Source organism: Lissotriton vulgaris, chromosome 2_1, assembly GCF_964263255.1.
Source record: "Lissotriton vulgaris chromosome 2_1, aLisVul1.2, whole genome shotgun sequence".
NCBI classification, from domain to species: domain Eukaryota; kingdom Metazoa; phylum Chordata; class Amphibia; order Caudata; family Salamandridae; genus Lissotriton; species Lissotriton vulgaris.
This window is the reverse complement of record NC_141687.1, coordinates 1,063,350,648-1,063,369,761: the sequence shown is the minus strand read 5'-3', so window position 1 is coordinate 1,063,369,761 and position 19,114 is coordinate 1,063,350,648. Positions and strand designations below refer to the sequence as shown.

The window sequence follows — 19,114 nt, the reverse complement described above, 5'->3', positions numbered from 1 at the left end:
AAGAAATGTCCCAAGTAGGACTGGCCGAGGACCGTGTATGTCTAAGATCCAATATAGGAATACGGTCCTTAGGCTTAGTATTATTGTGACCCAAATAAGCAGGTGTACTTTAGCAGGTGATGAGAAATGGGTGTAAGACTTCGAAGATTATTTAATTTTCTCCTAGTATAAAATGTAATCAAAAGGCTCTAATTGTATTTTTGATATTTTAAAGAATAGTATCACTAAGTTAAATATAGAGAACCAGGGAGAGTAATTACATATTGTAAATTTAGCAATTGTAAAACAAATATTTAACTGAATGATCGTTGGCACAGTGAGAAGTTTGTGATTTTAATTTACTAGTCCTGAGGAAGGTGTTTTCAAACAAAACGGATACACCGAAACGCGTCGAAAAAAGGACATTTTTATTTGTTGCAATGTACAGTTTTTAAACTTTAATGATGTGAAGATTTTTATATGAAATATTTGTAATTCAATGCTATTCATGATTGTGAAAACTATTGTAAAAAAATCTAAACGAAAAAAACTCTCTAAGATTGGAGTTTACTGCAATTTTGAATTGATTTGTATCAATCTGTAAATATGTGGTTTTAATTGTTGTTATATTGTATCAAGTGTTGTATGACTTTTTACTACTGTTGCCTAGAAATTAATAATAAATGATTAATATCAAGTAAAGTGTTACTAGATTCTCCAAGTAGACTTTATTGGGATATATATATATATATATATATATATATATATATATATATATATATATATATATATATATATATATATATATATATATATATATATATATATATATCACTGAAAAAACCATAGGTTATAGACCATATATAGTTAGGGATTAGCATTTACAAAACCTTATTTTATTCGCACAAAACCATTGAAATTCCATATATAGTTAGTTGCACTAACTATATATCGCGGACCCGCAATCCACTGCTAATGATGTCACATATTACATCATTCATGACATGGTCAGCGACATCACTGATGACATCTCAAATGACATCACTGATGACATCACTGATGACAACACCCAGTGACTGTATGTTTCTGTAAAGTTAAAATATGTCTTACATATTGAAGAATGAGTGGATGTATAAGTGTCTGGATGAAGGATTTAGTAGGTGCATGACTGACTGTATGAGAGAATGATTAAATGTGTCTCACTGAGTGCATGGGTTAGTGACTAAAGTGTCTTAATTTGGCAATCATTATATATGTTGTTCTGTAAACTGCTGCATGTTTAAATCAGTAGCTATATCAGTAACTATATGGGTTATTGAATGGTTGCCCAAGTATTTGTATGGGAGACTGAGTATGTGTGTGGGTGGCTGGGAGGTGTATGACTCTGTGCATAGATGTGTGAGCAGTTGATTCCCTAGGTGTATGGATTCAAAAGTGCATGTAGAAACAGCTGTATGGACAGTTGACTGTGTGCATGAGTGTATTGGTGAGTGAATGGATATCTCAGTGCTACATGTCAAAGTAAGTACATATGTAAAACACAGTCCATGTGAGAGTTAACATATATAAATAACTGAACATAAGAGCCAGTGAAGGTGAGAGTGGCTGTATGGATCATTGTGAACTTGTATCAGGGATTGTATAAGAGAGTAAATATGTGTTAGTATATGTTTGAATAAGTAAGGTGTGTATAACTGTATAGTTGAGGAAATGGAGGTGTGATTGATTTTTTGCATGACTGACTAGGTGTGTGAGTAACTCCATGGATGTGTGACAGTCTGTGAGTGTCTGTTTACACTGAGTGTATCTAAGGTTATATTACAGTCTGAAGATGTTCATTGTATTATCACATAAATGATATCATCAGTGATGTGATCAATAATGTCAAATGAGATGTCAGTGATGTCATCAGTGATGTCATTTGAGATGTCATCAGTGATGTCATTTGAGATGTCATCAGTGATGTCACTGACCATGTCATGAATGATGTAATATGTGACATCATTAGCAGTGGATTGCGGGTCCGCGATATATAGTTAGTGCAACTAACTATATATGGAATTTCAATGGTTTTGTGCGAATAAAATAAGGTTTTGTAAATGCTAATCCCTAACTATATATGGTCTATAACCTATGGTTTTTTCAGTGAATTTTCAAGGTTTTGTAAATGCAAATTCCTAACTATATATGGTCTATAACCTATGTTTTTTTCAGTGAATTTCATTGGTTTTTTTAAAAGCTAATATCTATAGCTGTAAAATATATTCTTTATTACGTGACGTATCACGTAGCCCGTGAGACGCCTCATGATGCATCGCATAACCGTGACGTATCGTCTCTGCAGCGCAAACAAAACCGCAATCGCAATTTTTTTTTCTTTTACCCCGCGGGGAACTTTAATAGCCCCCTCATCAATCCTAGGGGTTCAGGAGGAGTCTACCTTACCCCTTTCCTTCATTTACACCTTTTTTTTCCCACCTCTTGTCTCTCGATCCCACAGAGAGACAAGATGGCGGCCTCTCCAGACTGTTTACAATGTTAACAGCCAATCAGCTTCACCTCAGACTCCCGTTACACTGCCGGTTAGCTTCCCGGTTAGCTGCCCGGTTCGCGTACCAAGACGCGTCTCTACGGCGAAAAAAATCGGAATTTTTTCTTTTTTTTTTGGGCCCCGCGTCGCTCTATAATATCCCCCTCATCAATCCTAGGGGGTCAGAAGGGGTCTACCTTGTCCCCTTTCCTTCATTTCCCCCTTTGTTTTGGCCTCCTCTTGTCTCTCGATCCTACCGAGAGACAAGATGGCGGCCGCTCCGGACTGTTTAGAATGTTGACAGACACCGGTGAGCCAATCACTTCGCATCGCAAAGTTCCGTTACGCGAAAAGTACGCGAACCGGAGCGCTGCCCGGAGCGCTGTTACAGATATATATCTTTTTTTGAACGTTAATTTCTCAAAATCCACTGAAGCACATATATTGAGACCTAGCAAAGGCACATCGGGCTAACAGTCCCAACAATTTTGCCAAGTTTCGTGCAAATCCATTCAGCCGTTCGAGCTAAAAGTGAGGCCAACCGCCATATGGAAAAATGAATGGGAAAAACGCGTTTTGGGACCCCCCTTTTTTCTCGGCCCCCCTTGACGACCCCCCCCCCCCCAAATTTTCAGGGGCTGCTCAGAAACAAAATGTGCCATTTTCCTGAAAATTTCAGCCAATTCCGTCCACAAACGCCAAAGTTATTAGACATAGAATTTTCAAAAGTTCCATAGAGAAAAAATCCTAACTATATATACCTACTGGCTATCGCCAGTAGGTAATATATATATATATATATATATATATATATATATATATATGTATATATCTGATGATATTGATTACATGTATACAGAAGAACACAGAAAGGAAGATATTTTTGTTATTACTTGTCCACACACAGGTGGTACATGATGTTCGCCCGTTTGAGAATGGTGATGAGGAGTTCCATGTATATACTGAAGAGCGTAGGTGAAATGACTTGTGGGACACCCCTGGATATGGTGAATGTGTAAGAAGTGGAGTTATTGATTTTTATAAGTTTGGATCGGTTATGGAGATAGGAGGTGAACCATTTCAGGACCAGGTCGTCGACTCTGACCCGCCTATGGAGGGATTCAAGAAGCAGCTGGTGCTCAACCAAGTAGAAGGCTGCTGACAAGTAGAAGGCTGCTGACAAGTCTAGGCAGCATCTATCAACATCCAGAAATTTGTGTATGTTGTCTACTATGTTTAGTACTGCTGTTTCAGTGCTACCTACTTTTTTAAAGCCCGAGTGTAGTGAGTCAAGAAGCTTGCGGGAGTAAATGTGTTGCTTGAGTTGGGGGAGGATGCATTATTCAATTATTTTAGCCAGAAAGGGTAGGTTGGAAATGGGTCTGAAGTTGTTGAGCCCGTCTGGGTCAGCACCTGACTTCTTCAGAAAGGGAGTGACTTGATCTAGTTTGAGGCAGTCCAGCATTACTCAGGGAGCTGTTTATTATTTTCGTCCAGAAGAGTGCTAGGGGATGGTTGAGGTTTTTTGCCCAGTAGGGTGGAAGAGGATCTGCAAGGTGAGAGGAGCGCTTGGAATTTGCAATCAAATTAGAGAAGAAATCCACCTCTTGTGAGTTAAGTGGGATCCTAGGTTTGGTTTCTATCCAGAGAGTTAAGGGTGGATGGCCGCCTTCAGTGAATTCGGTGAGATCAGAGGTGCGTTTGTTTCCTCCACTCTAAGAAGACAGATTTTCGAAGGACATTAGAATGCGGTGTTCTAAGAAGAGTTCGATATTCGTGATTTTCTAATTGAAGAATTTTGTGAAGTTGTCAGAGTGTTCTACGTAGACAAGGGGAGTTGGCTTAGCTAGTTTCAAGGTCTGTTTAATGATGTTGAACAGTTCTTTGGGGGCTTTTTTTGCTTTGCCTAGAGATTTTGGGGGGAAAGGGGGGGGGGGAGACATGTGGCTTTATCTTTTAAGATGTGGTTGCTATATTTTCTTTATTCAATTCTGAGCTGTTGAAGGGGGATTGGGAGGGTTTGGTTCTCAGGAGTCTGTCTGCCGCTCTCATTTGTTTTCTTTCTGCATTGAGGTTTCTGTTGAATCAAGATCTTGAGGGAGTCTCTCAGAATTTTTTCAGTTTCGGGGAGTTAGTTGGTCCAGGATGGATGACACTGTTGAGTTATAGTGGAAAGTAAGCTCGCACCTGTTGAGAGGTTGACTGTTGGGGAGGGGAATTGGGACATCATTTTAATTTATAGATCCTCCAGTGGAATCTCACTTACATTGAGGGACCATTAATAGGATTTCTGAGTGCGGGATGGGGGTGTTATATAGATAGCCCAGAGGTCACAGTATGGGTATTTAAAGTAATGCATGTGTCCAATAGGGCAAAAAAGATTCCCTTCTTGGAAGCTACCCAGCTAGTCTGTGCTGGGTCTAGGTCTTCTGAAAGAGGGTGAAGGGAATTAGTTGTCAAATCAATGTTCACAAGGGTTTCAAGGAATGCAATGAAACCTGTGACAGTACTTTGCCCTCACTTACCACCAGAATTATGTTTTAGAAAAAGTCATGATCAATTTAAAAAACCTTTTCACTAGTAAAGGAGTGCCATCAGTAAACGGAGGAGCTTGTAACCTGAAGGGCAAGCCGTGAACCATCTCCTAGTGATATAAAATTGAAATGAAAAATTCTTGTGAGAAAGTGGCTCTATATATACTGGACCAGAATAAGGTACAGTGTGTATAGAGTCCACAAACCCCAGAGGTATAACAGAGGTTAAAGCTAGGTGTGACCTTACTCTCTGAAGTGGTAGCTTGGTCGAGCAGTAAGGCAGTACCAGAGGACAGTGTAAGGCATTTGTTGTACACACTCAGCCAACAAAAGCTTTCACACACTCAAAGACTGAAATCCAGGCTAATTGTTTTTATATCAAACATATAGTTGTTTTATTTCTAGAACCAACAGGTATCAAAATATACTGTTCTCAATATGAGAGGTCTCAGATGAGTAGTTTGCAGAAAGGCAATAAACTTTGTAAACACAATAGGTACAGGGGGTGCAGTAGGCAACACAATTCTACACACAATTTAGCATTTCGTTTCAGTATTTCATATGATTTTTAAAGAATAGTTCAAGTTTTCAAAAGTAGATAGAAGAAATTTCATAGAAAAGCAGACAATGGATTCCTATGGAGAAAATTCCTCTTACTAATAAACCCGGTAAGGATTACTTTTGCAGTTCAGTACTGGGCTACAAGGTACAGTACTAGCTTCTCTCCTGATCACAGGTGAGTACTTCAGGATTCGGAGTTCGGTTGATTTTATATGAATATTTTAAGTTTCCAAATCTTCCCACTTAAAAGATTTTTCGAGTCAAACCAGTCAATGTTATCCAATGGCAGGTAAGTGAGATACCGGTTTCCAGGTGAGTGTTCGCCTGGTGAAGTTATGGTTCTGGGCATAGACTCAGGGGTCCCCCAAGGTCAGGTAGGTACAGTTGGTTCCCCCTCAGCAGCGCAGGTGCGGCCGGGTGCAGAGGTAGTTAGGACCAATGTTATCAATGTTATGAGGGACAGGGGGCCTCCGGTTGGTGGCTGCTGGCTAGCAGGCCACACGGCTGTGGGAGCTGGGCTCCTGGTCACTTGCTCAGGGCAAAGGGGGAAGCAGGATAGGGCAAAGGTGGCACAGCCAGCGGTACTCAGGCGGCTGGGTGCAGGGTGCTCTTGAGCCATCGGGCGCTCAATGTTATCCAATGGGAAAGGTCAAAAGGGAACAAAGGCTGCAGGCTCGGGGACGCAGACTCTCCAGGGGCGACCAGAACTTCGAGAGGTAAGTTGGGATCTTGGAGCACAGGTAGGTACACCAAAGGAAGGCACAGGGTGCGGAGGGCGCCGGGTGCAGGGGTGTCTTTAGGTGTCAGAAAAGCTTACCCTCAGCTGGTCGCGGTTGAGGTGGCCCCTGGTTCTCAGTCTGCAGGCGTCGTCTGGTTCGTCGAGGAGGGTCTTTGGGCACTGGACTTCGGGTCCCAGTCGCCGGGGAGAGGTCCTCGTGGTCTTGGATCACTCTGGCACGGACCGGGCTCGGCAGGTGCAGAGTGGGCTGGTCCGGAGCTTCTTGGCTGGCACCAGTGGGGTTGTTGCAGCAGAGCCTCTGCTGATGGGAGTCCCAGACTGTAAGAGGGTCAAGGCAGGCAGGTCCTCTGGGTGTCCCAAGGTTGCTGTCCGCAGGAGTCGCCGGGATTTAGGCAGGAGCAGGTTCCAGGATCGACAGGCCGGTAGGGCTGGGGCCAAGTCAGTTGTTGTCGTCCTGTTAGCAGCTGCACGGCGGGTCTTTTTCCTCTTGGTCTACATTCTTCTTTTCTTGTCTGGATCTAAGGAAAGAAGGTTCAGGGAGCCCCTAAATACAGATTTTAGGGGCGCTACAGGTAGGGCAAGGGCAGGGACCAATAGGTCCCTGTCCTGGGTTGGGTACACCCCCTAGCCTGCTCCTCTCCTGTGGGAGGGGGGCAGGAGCCTAGCTGTGATTGCGCTGGGCTCCCTATCTTCAAGATGGCCGGAGCCCGGGTCGTGCTTCACCTCGTCTCCTCCACCTGAGGGGTGGGGTTGGCACAGGCTGGCACACCCCCCCTTCCCCACGTAGTTTTTCCCGCCAGTCTTCCCGCCAGAGTGGAGGTCAGGACTGGTGGGAGCCAGTTGCTGGGCACAGCAAATGGTCTGGAGAAGCTCACAGAGGCGGAATTCCTTTGAAGCTTCCCCCTGCCCATCCTGGGAGAGGAGACCTAGCACTTCGCCCTGGATGTGCATTGTTGCAGGCCCAGGAGAGCGGGGGGCTCTCCAGCCAGGGGTCCAGCAACATGTCTGCTGTGTTGGAAGCCTCTGCAGCCACTCAGCCCAGACGTGGATTGTAGTTAGGTTTCAGGGGACATCTCTAACATGCCCTCTGTGGGGCATTTCACATTAAATCCCACACTGGCATCAGTGTGGATTTAATGTGCTGAGAGGTTTGATACCAAACTTGTCAGTCTGCAGTGTAGCCATTATGGTGCTGTGGAGTTCGTAATGTCGACCTCCCAGCACCATATACTCTTAATGGCATCACTGCTCTTACAGTGCCCAGGAATGGCCCTGGGTACTGTAGGGGCACAGGGCTGATGCACCAGTGCCCTCACCACTGGCATAGGGTACCCAGATAGAGGGGTGACTGATGTATGCCAGGGCAGTGGGTTTGTGGGCATGGCACACAGGGATGTGTGCCATGTCGACTCTTTGTTTAGTTCTGTACTCAGGCACTCAGCCTCCAAAGGCAGTGCATGGGTGCCAGGGTACAGGGCCCCTAAGTGTGACACAATAAGTGCCGCAGCCCGTAGGGGTCTCCTCTTGTCACCATGCCCTGGGTACCTAGGGTACCATTTACTAGGGGCTGACAGGTGGTCAGAGATGCCAATTGGGTTTCATTTTCAACACAGTTTTAGGGAAGGAACACAGGCCCTGGGTACCTGATTGGCAGGAGCCCAGGGCACACTCAGTCAAGCACATAAGCAGTTCGAAAAAAATGGGGGCATATAAATGCAAGAAAGATGGCACTTTCACACAATCCTTCCTCAACTTTTCTAAATCACAGCAAGATAATCCTAATGTCTCCTATAAAATGCACCAAATGAGGAAGCACTGGTACTACTACAGTATCTACAACACAAACACTGGTAATTCACCTTCCCCATGTGCTGGAACTTGACATAAAAAAGACTTACCTCCACATTCCCGCTGCTGGCACACAGGAAGCACACCACTCTAGGAGTTATAGGCACTGAAGTTAGGACGCTCAATCCACCCATTTCCCATACATTTTCCACCTCACAGTTCTCCTGCAACGCAGAAAGAAGACAAACAAGGTAGTCACTACTTATTATTCGAAGCAATAGGAGAGTGCAGAGCAAAGCAAGACCTCTTGCTACAGGAGGGGTGTAGAGCACCAAAAACGTTATGACTGCTGTCAAGGAACTATGACATTACAAAACATCTGGTTAAGAGCAAAACCCTCTAGATATGCTTTGGGAAAACAGGATAATAGACTAAATTGCCTCCAGCAGGTAAATCTTACCAGCTGAGCACACAGCAACAACCATGACATATTTAACAATCCAACTATTATAAATTATACAGCTTCCATCCATAACAAATAAATACTTTAACCATATGCTAAACAGTGGGGGAAAAGGTTAAGAATAACTGAATGTGTGTTCCATGGAACAGTAAGAGTCTCAGGTAATGGCAAGTCAGGCCTCAACAAACTAGCCCACTCACGATGGCGAGTCAGATTTTATTAGGACAACCTATTTTTAAGGCCTACACCTCCTTTCAGGCATTTCGAAAAACAGGTGTTTTGTTCACTCACAAAGTGAAGGAGCATTAAATATGCCTCTAAATCTTGATTTTATTTGTCACATTTGTTCTGTGTTCAGAGACAGAGGTCAAAATCAGTTTACATCTACAATTACTTTACACACATATAAATAGCTAAAAAGGGTATACACCATTTCTAAATAGTTTTCAGTAGTTATGAAAACCCTTGTTTTGTAATTCTGTGTGGTAAAAAAATATTTTAGTAGAAGGAAAATAAATCAGACCACTTTACATGGAGATGTGAGTAGGAAGCTGTCTCTGTATACCTTGGGTGAGGTTGAGCTCCTCAACCATGTCCTCTATGGCAAATGTTATGTGTTGCCAAAAAGTTGGGTTATTGTAAGAGACATTCTAGGAATTATAACCCCTCCCCTAACTATGGTGAGTTTTTATTTTTTCGAAAACAATTCTAAAGGGACAAGGCCCTAACAAGACTGTTAGCAATTTGGAAAAATGTGTCAATTCAGAATTCCACCACTGATCCACCAATGCAGGAACCTGGCTCTGTATATACTATACCTAAGTGCGGTATAGTGTGCACAGAGTCCAGTGGATCAACAAAGACTTACAGAGGTTAAAGTAGATAATATCTTACTCTATTTGTGGTAGTGTGGGCGAGATGTAAGGCTTAATCCGAGGGTAGTGTTAAGCATTTATTGAACACACACAGGAAAGAAATGATTTCACACACACAGACTGAAGTCTGACCAATTCTTTTATATAAAAATATTTCTTTGTTGTATTTTATTTTTAGAACCAAGCCAGACTTGGTGCAGGTAAGAAACAATAATACTTTTTAGGTCTCACCTGAGCCAGCGCACATGCGCTGCTTGGCGAGACATTTAGTAAGGAATTGCAAATGCTACTTACCAGTATGCATCTGTTCTTGGCATGTAGGGCTGCTGACATTCATATCTGTGCATAGATCGCCGCCTAGTGTTGGGTCCGGATGATTGCACATTGTTGTCCTGGAAGGGTCTTCAAAGTATCACGAGATAGGTGGCTCCTCCCCCGGACTACAGTGCGCATGGGCATCCTCTCCATCCTCAGATTGTTTTTCGCCATTGTGGCAGAGATGGAGTATGATACAGTAAGTGATGTCCATGCTAGAGATAAATTTTGAGTGCTACAGCTGCGACAGGCACCGGGGAGGAGGGTGGGCGATATGAATGTCAGCAGCCCTACATGCCAAGAACAGATGCATACTGGTAATAGCATATTCCATTCGAGGCATGTGGGCTGCTGAATTCTTATCTGTGCATAGAATGTATAGCAGTTACCTCCTTAGCGGTGGCTACCTGTGCCAGCTGCAGCAGTCTGAAATAGAGTCTTTAGAACAGCCTCTCCTACAGCAGCTTGCTGTTTGGAGTGTACATCTACACAGTAGTGTTTGGTAAATGTATGTATGGTTGTCCATGAGGCTGCTCTACATATGTCTTCTAGAGGAATGTTTCCAAGGAAAGCCATGGATGCCCCTAACTTGCCTGTTGAATGCGCTTGTGGGGGAACTGTTAATGTGCGTTTAGCTTTCTGATAACAAATCTGTATGCACTTAACAATCCATCTGGCTATACCGGATTTGGAAATGGAGTTGCCTTTGTGCTGTGGTGAGAAGGCAACAAACAGTTGCTTAGTTTTCCTGAAAAGTTTTGTTCTGTTTATATAGTACAGGAGAGCTCTCTTTACGTTTAGTGTATGTAGAGCTCTTTCTGCCACTGAATCTGGATTTGGGAAGTGTGAGAAGTTGGCCTGATATATAATGTTCACTATTCTAGTGAGCACTTTGTATCAGTCCAAACAACCCTTATTGATGATTGGTTGTAAATCAACCTTATAGACCAGCTATCCTAGTAGCATGGATACGAGCAGTCTTCGGGCTAAACTCTAGAGGGCGTGTTAAGCCAGCTGTTATACCATCACATATACCCCTTGAACCCCAAGTGAAAGGACACCACACAAGTGTTATGAAAATAAACAGTGTATTTATTTAGATCACAACAGCCCTGTACTCTTTATGAGGACAGGGTACTAAGCACACAACAAAACTCTTACGAAAATACTTTAGGTTGCACAATTTACACAAATACCATATACTATGAAAGTGGAATGCGAAATTACTAGCAGGTAAGTACTGGACTAATAGGCTTTGGAATCGCTAGGACTACGTTACTGAACCTTCAGATTACTAGTAGGAGGCCTAGGGGACTCGGGTGCAGAGTGTGCACTCTCACGCGGGATGCGGGACAAAGTCTATGGAGGCTAGTAAAAGCAAAGTTAGAGTTCTCGGGCGAACACAACTAGTTAGGCTGAAAACGAAAAAGGATCTGGACCCTTGGATAGTGAGGCTATGCTGGGGCACCGAAATGCCGAAGTTACCTAGCCCAGGGGCTGCGGATGCATAGGTCTGGAAAGATGTCGGGAATCCTCGTTGCAGTCTATGGAGCCTGAAGAAAGAAGTTGCTGGCAGGCGACCAGTGTTGAAGTACGAAGTGATCCAAGCCTGGATCGAAGATGGATGACACCTGAAAGCAGAGGGGACCAAGTTCTTAATCACTAGCCAGTGATTGTGTGGGCACCAGGATGGCACCGGGCGAAGTCACCTCGACCAGGTGAGTGGGCGACGCTGGGCTCTGCAGTCTCACGGACCAGGAGGCGTTGTCGGCGACCAGGATGGAGGTGCGAGCTGTCCCACGATGGTTGATGCTGTCGACGTCGCTGGACCCAGGATTGGGGCAACAAGTCTTGGCAAATTCAAGCCCACGCGGTGGACCTAAAATGGCGTCTGGAGTGGACCAGGAGGGTCCGGGGTGCTCCTTTTTTGGAAGGGAGCAAGGGCCAGTCTGGAGCAACCAGACTAGCAGTGGTGATGTCGTCGGTCGTCGTCGGGAAGGCCACAAGCCAGCGGACTAGTAGCCAGACAACGCGGTGAGCAGCAAAAAGCAGAAGGGCCCCGCGCAGATCTCGTGGATGCTGGGGGGCTGGACTTCGGTGCTGGAGCTGCTCAGGGTCGGGGCTTCTCGGACCCCAAAGCACTCACCAGAGGATCCCTCGGCGGTGGTGCTGGATAGAAGTCGTGCAGTTCTGATGATGGCCGGTCCCTCGAGGTCTCGTCGCACCTACGGTTCTCAGCTTAGCTGTAGAGGTAGGTAGAGGTCAGAGGTGCCAGGGAAGCCGGGTCTCGTCGTGCTGGTCGGTAGGATTCCGGAGGAAGGACGTGCAGCAAACCGCAGTGTTCTTAGATGGTGCCTGCGGATGCAGGGTGACTACTCCTTAGCCACAAGGGAGAAATCTTAAGAAGAAGTTGAGAGTTCCTTTCGTAGAAAGTAGTATCTTGATTCAAAGATGATCTAATTTGGAAGGGTCCCCGATCCTGCCTTTATCCTAAAGAAAGGGGTGGGTACGCGACTAGGTCATGCCCTAGGGGTGGGACCAGGAAGGGGGGTGGTTACACCCCTCTCCCATGTCGGACTCTCCCCAGGCCAGGGGCTGGTGTGCCCCTGGAACTGGTTCTAGCCGGCAGATGCGTAGTGAGCACCGGGATGCCACTTGCAGTCACCTTCCTGTAAAGCCCTGCCTACCCAGGATACACAAAACCCTGTCTGGGATGGTGCTAGCACCACCCCTGACAGGAAACCCTTTGTCCAAGCTCCCCTCGCTGGCAGGACTCCCAGCTGCAGGGGGTCAGACTTGTGTCTGTGGTGGCAGCATCCATTTTGTGATGCTGAGGCTCGAGTTAACTTTAACCGGGGTTCACAGTTACATACATGTCGTGTCCCTCTAGAAGGGTGGAATGCTAACCCCGTCGCCAGAATTGGAGAGGGGTTAGTATTCCAATTTGTATGACACCTTACTCGACATGTTTTGATAAAGCGATACCAGAGATACCATTTAACCGCGAGGATTATAATGCACTTAAGAGTATATGGTATGCCTTATCATGGAACAGCTATTAGGACTTGGTTCTGCAAGCTGCAAACGGGCTCAGCTCATGCCAGAGCACCATCTCACACGATTCCAAGCACTCTGCCTTCCGGATTGTCAAGGCATGCCATAGGAGTGACTGATAGGAATCTGTGTGTCCACTTTAGGGTTAAATATAGGTATACTATATCTAAAGCAAGGGGTGATTACACCACCATGCCCCAGCTGTCGTGCAGCCAGTATTTTCAGATTTAGATGGCCATCCAGGGGTGGCATAATACATGCTGCAGCCCCTGGTAGGCCTTGGGTACAACTATGCCCTGAGTTACAGTGTCTGAGAAGGTGGCCCAGTACCTAAGGTACATGGAATCCATTTTAGAGAGAGAGCAGTAGGCCTGGGGTCCCGATTGGCAGGGCCCCAGGTCGACTAAGTCGGAAAACCAGCAAAACACCAGGCAAAAAAAAAGTTGGGGGCAACCATAGTCAGGTATCCACCTTCCTACAGGAAGAACACTGGCAGTTCTATCGTTTGATTGATGTGAAACTGGGACACCACCTTTGGCATAAATTTAGGGTTTGTACGCAGCACTACCCTATTCGCGTGAATTTGGATGAATGGCTCGTGAATAGTTAGGTCTTGCAGCTCACTAACTCTTTGAAGTGATGTAATCGCCACTAAAAAAGCCACTTTCCACATTAGGAACTGTATTTCGCACGGGTGTAGTGGTTCAAAGGGTGGTCCCATCAGTCTGGTGAGAACCACGTTTAGGTTCCAGACAGGTGAGGGTGGGTGTCGCGGAGGAATCACTCGTTTGAGTCCCTCCATGAAAGCATTAATAGCAGGCACTCTGAAGAGTGAAAGATGTTGCCTGTTCTGAAGATAAGCTGCCACCGCAGCTAAATGTATACGTATGGAACTGTATGCTAGATTGCAACTGTGTAAATGTAACAGATAACATATGATGTTTTGAGTTGATGCATCTAGTGAATTTATGTCATTATTGGTACAATAAATGACAATCGTTTCCACTTCGCCGCATAGCATGCTCAGGTGGTAGGTCTTCTGGCCTCCTTGATAATATTCATACAGTCAGGAGGCAAGTTTAGGTAACCAAATTCTATGACTTCAGGAGCCAGATCGCAAGGTTCAACTTTTGCGGATCTGGGAACTGAATGTCTCCATGGCTCTGCGTTAAAAGACTGGGTGTTAGCCGCAGCCGTTGATGAGGCACCATGGAAAGTTCTAGGAAAAGTGGTGTACCATGGTTGCCTCGCCCACGTTGGAGCAACTAGGATGAGTGTCATGGTGTTGTCGCAGTTTGCGTGCCACAAGTGGTATGAGCGGGGCTGGGGGAAAAGCGTACGCAAACCTGCCTGACCAGTTCATCCATATCGCATTGCCCTGAGACTGCGGATGTGGAAACCTAGCGGCGAAGCTTTGGAATTTTGCGTTTTCCCTGGTGGCGAACAGGTCTATCCCTGGGTTACCCCATTGCTGGAAGTACGGTTGTAGCACCGTGGGATGAATCTCCCACTCGTGCATCTGGTGGCTGTGTCTGCTGAGCAGATCCGCCATCTGGTTGTCCCTGCCTGGGAGGTATTCCGCCATGAGGAATATGTTTCTCTGAATGGCCCACTTCCACATGCTTTACACTAGATGTGACTACTGTGGAGAGTGTGTCCCTCCCTGCTTTTGTATGTAGTACATGGCAGTAATGTTGTCCGTCCGGATCAACACGACTTTGTTGCACAAATGTACCTTGAACGCCTTCATTGCCATGAAGATTGCCATCAGTTCCAGCAGGTTGATTTGCATCTTCTTTTGCTGTGTCGTCCATAGTCCCTGCACTGTGTAATGGAGGACATGCGCTCCCCATCCCAGGAGAGATGCGTCCGTCGTAAGCACTATTTGTGGTACAGGCTCATGAAACGGTCGTCCCCTGCAAAGGTTTTGTGGGTTCCACCAATGCAGAGAGTTGTATGCACGACTGGTCACCAACACTAGGTCTTTCAATTGTCCTTGAGCCTGGGTCCACTGCCGTGCTAAGCACTCTTGAAGCGGACGCATGTGTAGTCTCGCGTGAGGGACTATGAAGATGCAGGAGGCCATCATGCCTATCAACTGCATAAACACCCGTGCTGGGAGCGAGTGTTGAGGTCTGAATTTTTGAATCAGTAATTGAATGCTGTTGATTCTTGCTGAGTTTGGCTGTGCCTTTGCTGCCAGTGTCTCTATTGTCGCTCCCAGGTACTGCTGTACGTGGGTGGGTTGAAGATGAGACTTTGGGTAGTTTAATGAGAATCCGAGGCTGTGTAGGAGGTGAATGGTGCGGGACATGTGGCTGGCTCATTGCTGGGCTGACTTTGCTTGGATAAGCCAGTCATCCAGATATGGGTAGACATGAATATGCTGTCTCCGAAGGTGTGCAGCCACTGTCGCCAGGCACTTGGTAAACACCATGGGGGCTGTTGTCACCCCGAAAGGCAGAACTTTGAACTGGTAGTGCTGATTCTGTATGGTAAACAGGAGATATTTCCTGTGTGCCGGATGTATCGGTATGTGGAAATAGGCGTCTTTTAGGTCTAGTGTTGCGAGGAAATCTCCCTGACTGAGTAATGGTAGAACCTGCTGTAATGTGAGCATGTGAAAAAGTTCTGACAAGATGTATTGGTTTAGGGGCCTGAGGTCCAGTATTGGCCTGAGAGACCCGTCCATTTTGGGAATTAAGAAGTACAGCGAGTATACCCCTGTACCGTGTTGTTCTATAGGTACGAGTTCTATGGCCCCTTTTTGCAGCATGCTGATGACCTCTTGCTGCAATAAGTGCATGTGCTCTGCGGACATAGGACGGTGTCTTGGGGGTATGTTGGGTGGAGTGGAGGTTAGCTCTAGACAATAGCCGTACTGGATAAGTTCTCACCCACCTGTCTGTGGTAATGCTTCCCCAGACTGGCAGGAACTGCTGTAATCGTCCCCCGACCGGTGTTACATGGCCCACGGGCAGTGACAAGACGTCACTGTTTAATATTGGCGGAGGATCTGGTGGTGTTATTCCCTCGTCCTCTGCCTTTGCTGCTGTTGCCACGGTATCCACCTCTATTGTTTTTATTATAGGTGGTTTGCGTGCTCCCTTTATTGTATGGAGTCTGCTGAGATGCCTGGCCTCGTGTAGCTCCTGTTACCGGAGCGACGAAAGGAGCCTCCTCTGAATTGTTGGGACTGCAAGGCACCCATAGACTTGGCTGTTTCTGTGTCCTTTTTAATCTTGTCTAATATTGTGTCTGTGAGAAGTTGGCCTGATATATAATGTTCACTATTCTAGTGAGCACTATGTATCAGTCCAAACAACCCTTATTGATGATTGGTTGTAAGTCAACCTTATAGACCAGCTATCCTAGTAGCATGGATACGAGCAGTCTTCGGGCTAAACTCTAGAGGGCGTGTTAAGACAGCTGTTATACCATCACATATACCCCTTGAACACCAAGTGAAAGGACACCACACAAGTGTTATGAAAATAAACAGTGTATTTATTTAGATCACAACAGCCCTGTACTCTTTATGAGGACAGGGTACTAAGCACACAACAAAAACTCTTACGAAAATACTTTAAGTTGCACAATTTACACAAATGCCCGAGGGGCACGAAAAACCATATACTACTAAAGTGGAATGCGAAATTACTAGCAGGTAAGTACTGGACTAATAGGCTTTGGAATCGCTAGGACTTGACTACTGAACCTTCAGATTACTAGCAGGAGGCCTAGGGGACTCGGGTGCAGAGTGTGCACTTTCACGCGGGATGCGGGACAAAGTCTATGGAGGCTAGTAAAAGCAAAGTTAAGGATATCGGACGAATCCGACTAAGGCTGAAAACGAAAAAGGATCTGGACCCTTGGATAGTGAGGCTATGCTGGGGCACCGAAATGCCGAAGTTACCTAGCCCAGGGGCTGCGGCTGCATAGGTCTGAAAAGACGTCGGGAATCCTCGTTGCAGTCTATGGAGCCTAAAAAAAGAAGTTGCTGGCAGGCGACCAGTGAAGATTGTTCGGTGGATCCAAGCCTGGATCGAAGATGGAGGACACCTGTAAGCAGAGGGGACCAAGCTCTGAATCACTAGCCAGTGATTAGATGGGCACCAGGATGGCACCGGATGGAGTCACCTCGACCAGGTGAGTGGGCAACGCTGGGCTCTGCAGTCTCACGGACCAGGAGGCGTTGTCGGAGACCAGGATGTAGGTGCGAGCTGTCCCACAATGGTTGCTGCTGTCGACGTCGCTGGACCCAGGATTGGGGCAACAAGTCTTGGCAAATTCAAGCCCACGCGGTGGACCTAAAATTGCGCCTGGAGTGGACCAGGAGGGTACGGGGTGCTCCTCTTTTGGAAGGGAGCAAGGGCCAGTCTGGAGCAACCAGACTAGCAGTGGTGATCTCGTCGGTCGTCGTCGGGAAGGCCACAAGCCAGCGGGCTAATAGCCAGACAACACGGTGGGCAGCAAAAAGCAGAAGGGCCCACGCAGATCTCGTGGATGCTGGGGGGCTGGACTTCGGTGCTGGAGCTGCTCAGGTTCGGGGCTTCTCGGACCCCAGAGCACTCACCAGAGGATCCCTTGGCCGTCGTGCTGGATAGAAGTCGTGCAATTCTGATGATGGCCGGTCCCTCGAGGTCTCGTCGCACCTACGGTTCTCAGCTTAGCTGTAGAGGTAGGTAGAGGTCAGAGGTGCCAGGGAAGCCGGGTCTCGTCGTGCTGGTCGGTCGGATTCCGGAGGAAGGACGTGCAGCAAACCGCAGTGTTCTTAGATGGTGCCTGCGGATGCAGGGTGACTACTCCTTAGTCACAAGGGAGAAATCTTGAGAAGAAGTCTTGAGTTCCTTTCGTAGAAAGTAGTTTCAGGATTCAAAGATGATCTAATTTGGAAGGGTCCCCGCTCCTGCCTTTATCCTAAAGAAAGGGGTGGGTACGCGACTAGGTCCTGCCTTATGGGTGGGACCAGGAAGGGGGGTGGTTGCACCCCTCTCCCATGCCGGACTTTCCCCAGGCCAGGGGCTGGTGTGCCCCTGGAACTGGTTCTAGCCGGCAGATGCATAGTGAGCACCGGGGTGCCACTTGCAGTCACCTTCCTGTAAAGCCCTGCCTACCCAGGATACACAAAACCCTGTCTGGGATGGTGCTAGCACCGCCCCTGACAGGAAACCCTTTGTCCAAGCTCCCCTCGCTGGAAGGACTCCCAGCTGCAGGGGGTTAGACTTGTGTCTGTGGTGGCAGCATCCATTTTGTGATGCTGAGGTTCGAGTTAACTTTAACCGGGGTTCACAGTTACATACATGTTGTGTCCCTCTAGAAGGGTGGAATGCTAACCCCGTCGCCAGAATTGGCGAGGGGTTAGTATTCCAATTCGTATGACACCTTACTCGACATGTTTTGATAAAGCGATACCAGAGATAGCATATAACCACGAGGATTATAATGCACTTAAGAGTATATGATATGCGTTATCATGGAACAGCTATTAGGACTTGGTTCCGCAAGCTGCAAACGGGCTCAGCTCATGCCAGAGCGCCATCTCACACGATTCCAAGCACTCTGCCTTCAGGATTGTCAAGGCCTGCCATAGGAGTGACTGATAGGAATCTGTGTGTCCATTTTAGGGTTAGATATAGGTATACTATATCTAAAGCAAAGGGTGATTACACCACCTTGCCCCAGCTGTCGTGCAGTCAGTTGTGTCAGATTTAGATGGCCAGCCAGGGGTGGCATAATACATGCTGCAGCCCCTGGTAGGCCCTGGGTACACCTATGTCCTGAGTTACAGGGTCTGATAAGGTGGCCCAGTACCAATTAGATATGTACCTAAGGTACATGGAATCCATTTTACAGAGAGAGCAGTAGGCCTGGGGTCCTGATTGGCAGGGTCCCAGGCCAACTAAGTCGGAAAACCATCTCACTGCCCCATGGAAGGGTATTCTCAGATGTGAGACCCTTGCTCATTGCACCATCAGGATTCAAGCAAACCGGGCCGAAGACGGCTGTAATGCCAGAAACCGGTCCCCGGGAGCTTGTTTCCTTCCCAGTGTAAGAATTGGCTTTTGTAGTTTGGTTTGCCCTGTTCCCATCATGCACTGGGACAGGAACAGACTAATTTGCATACAGCCAGGTTCTGAAACTGGGATGGTGCAGTGAGCTAAAAAACGGTGTTGGATCTAGCCCTGATCTCTTGACTGGGTGAGAGCTTTCTGCTTAATTCAGAGACTCTGTCCCTCACCACCCCTTGTTGTAAATATTTTTGTCCACCCTAAG

General features: G+C 46.6%; 1 protein-coding gene across 2 annotated transcripts in view; it reads right to left on the bottom strand.

Annotated features, from left to right (window-relative positions):
- KMT2A (lysine methyltransferase 2A) overlaps positions 1–19,114 on the bottom strand; it is a 1,431,261-nt gene that overhangs the window by 914,562 nt on the left and 497,585 nt on the right. For both annotated transcript variants that reach the window (XM_086956712.1, XM_086956713.1), the window contains exon 10: positions 8,242–8,355. In XM_086956712.1, the coding sequence (XP_086812838.1) occupies positions 8,242–8,355 (114 nt within the window). The remainder of the gene's footprint in view (positions 1–8,241; positions 8,356–19,114) is intronic.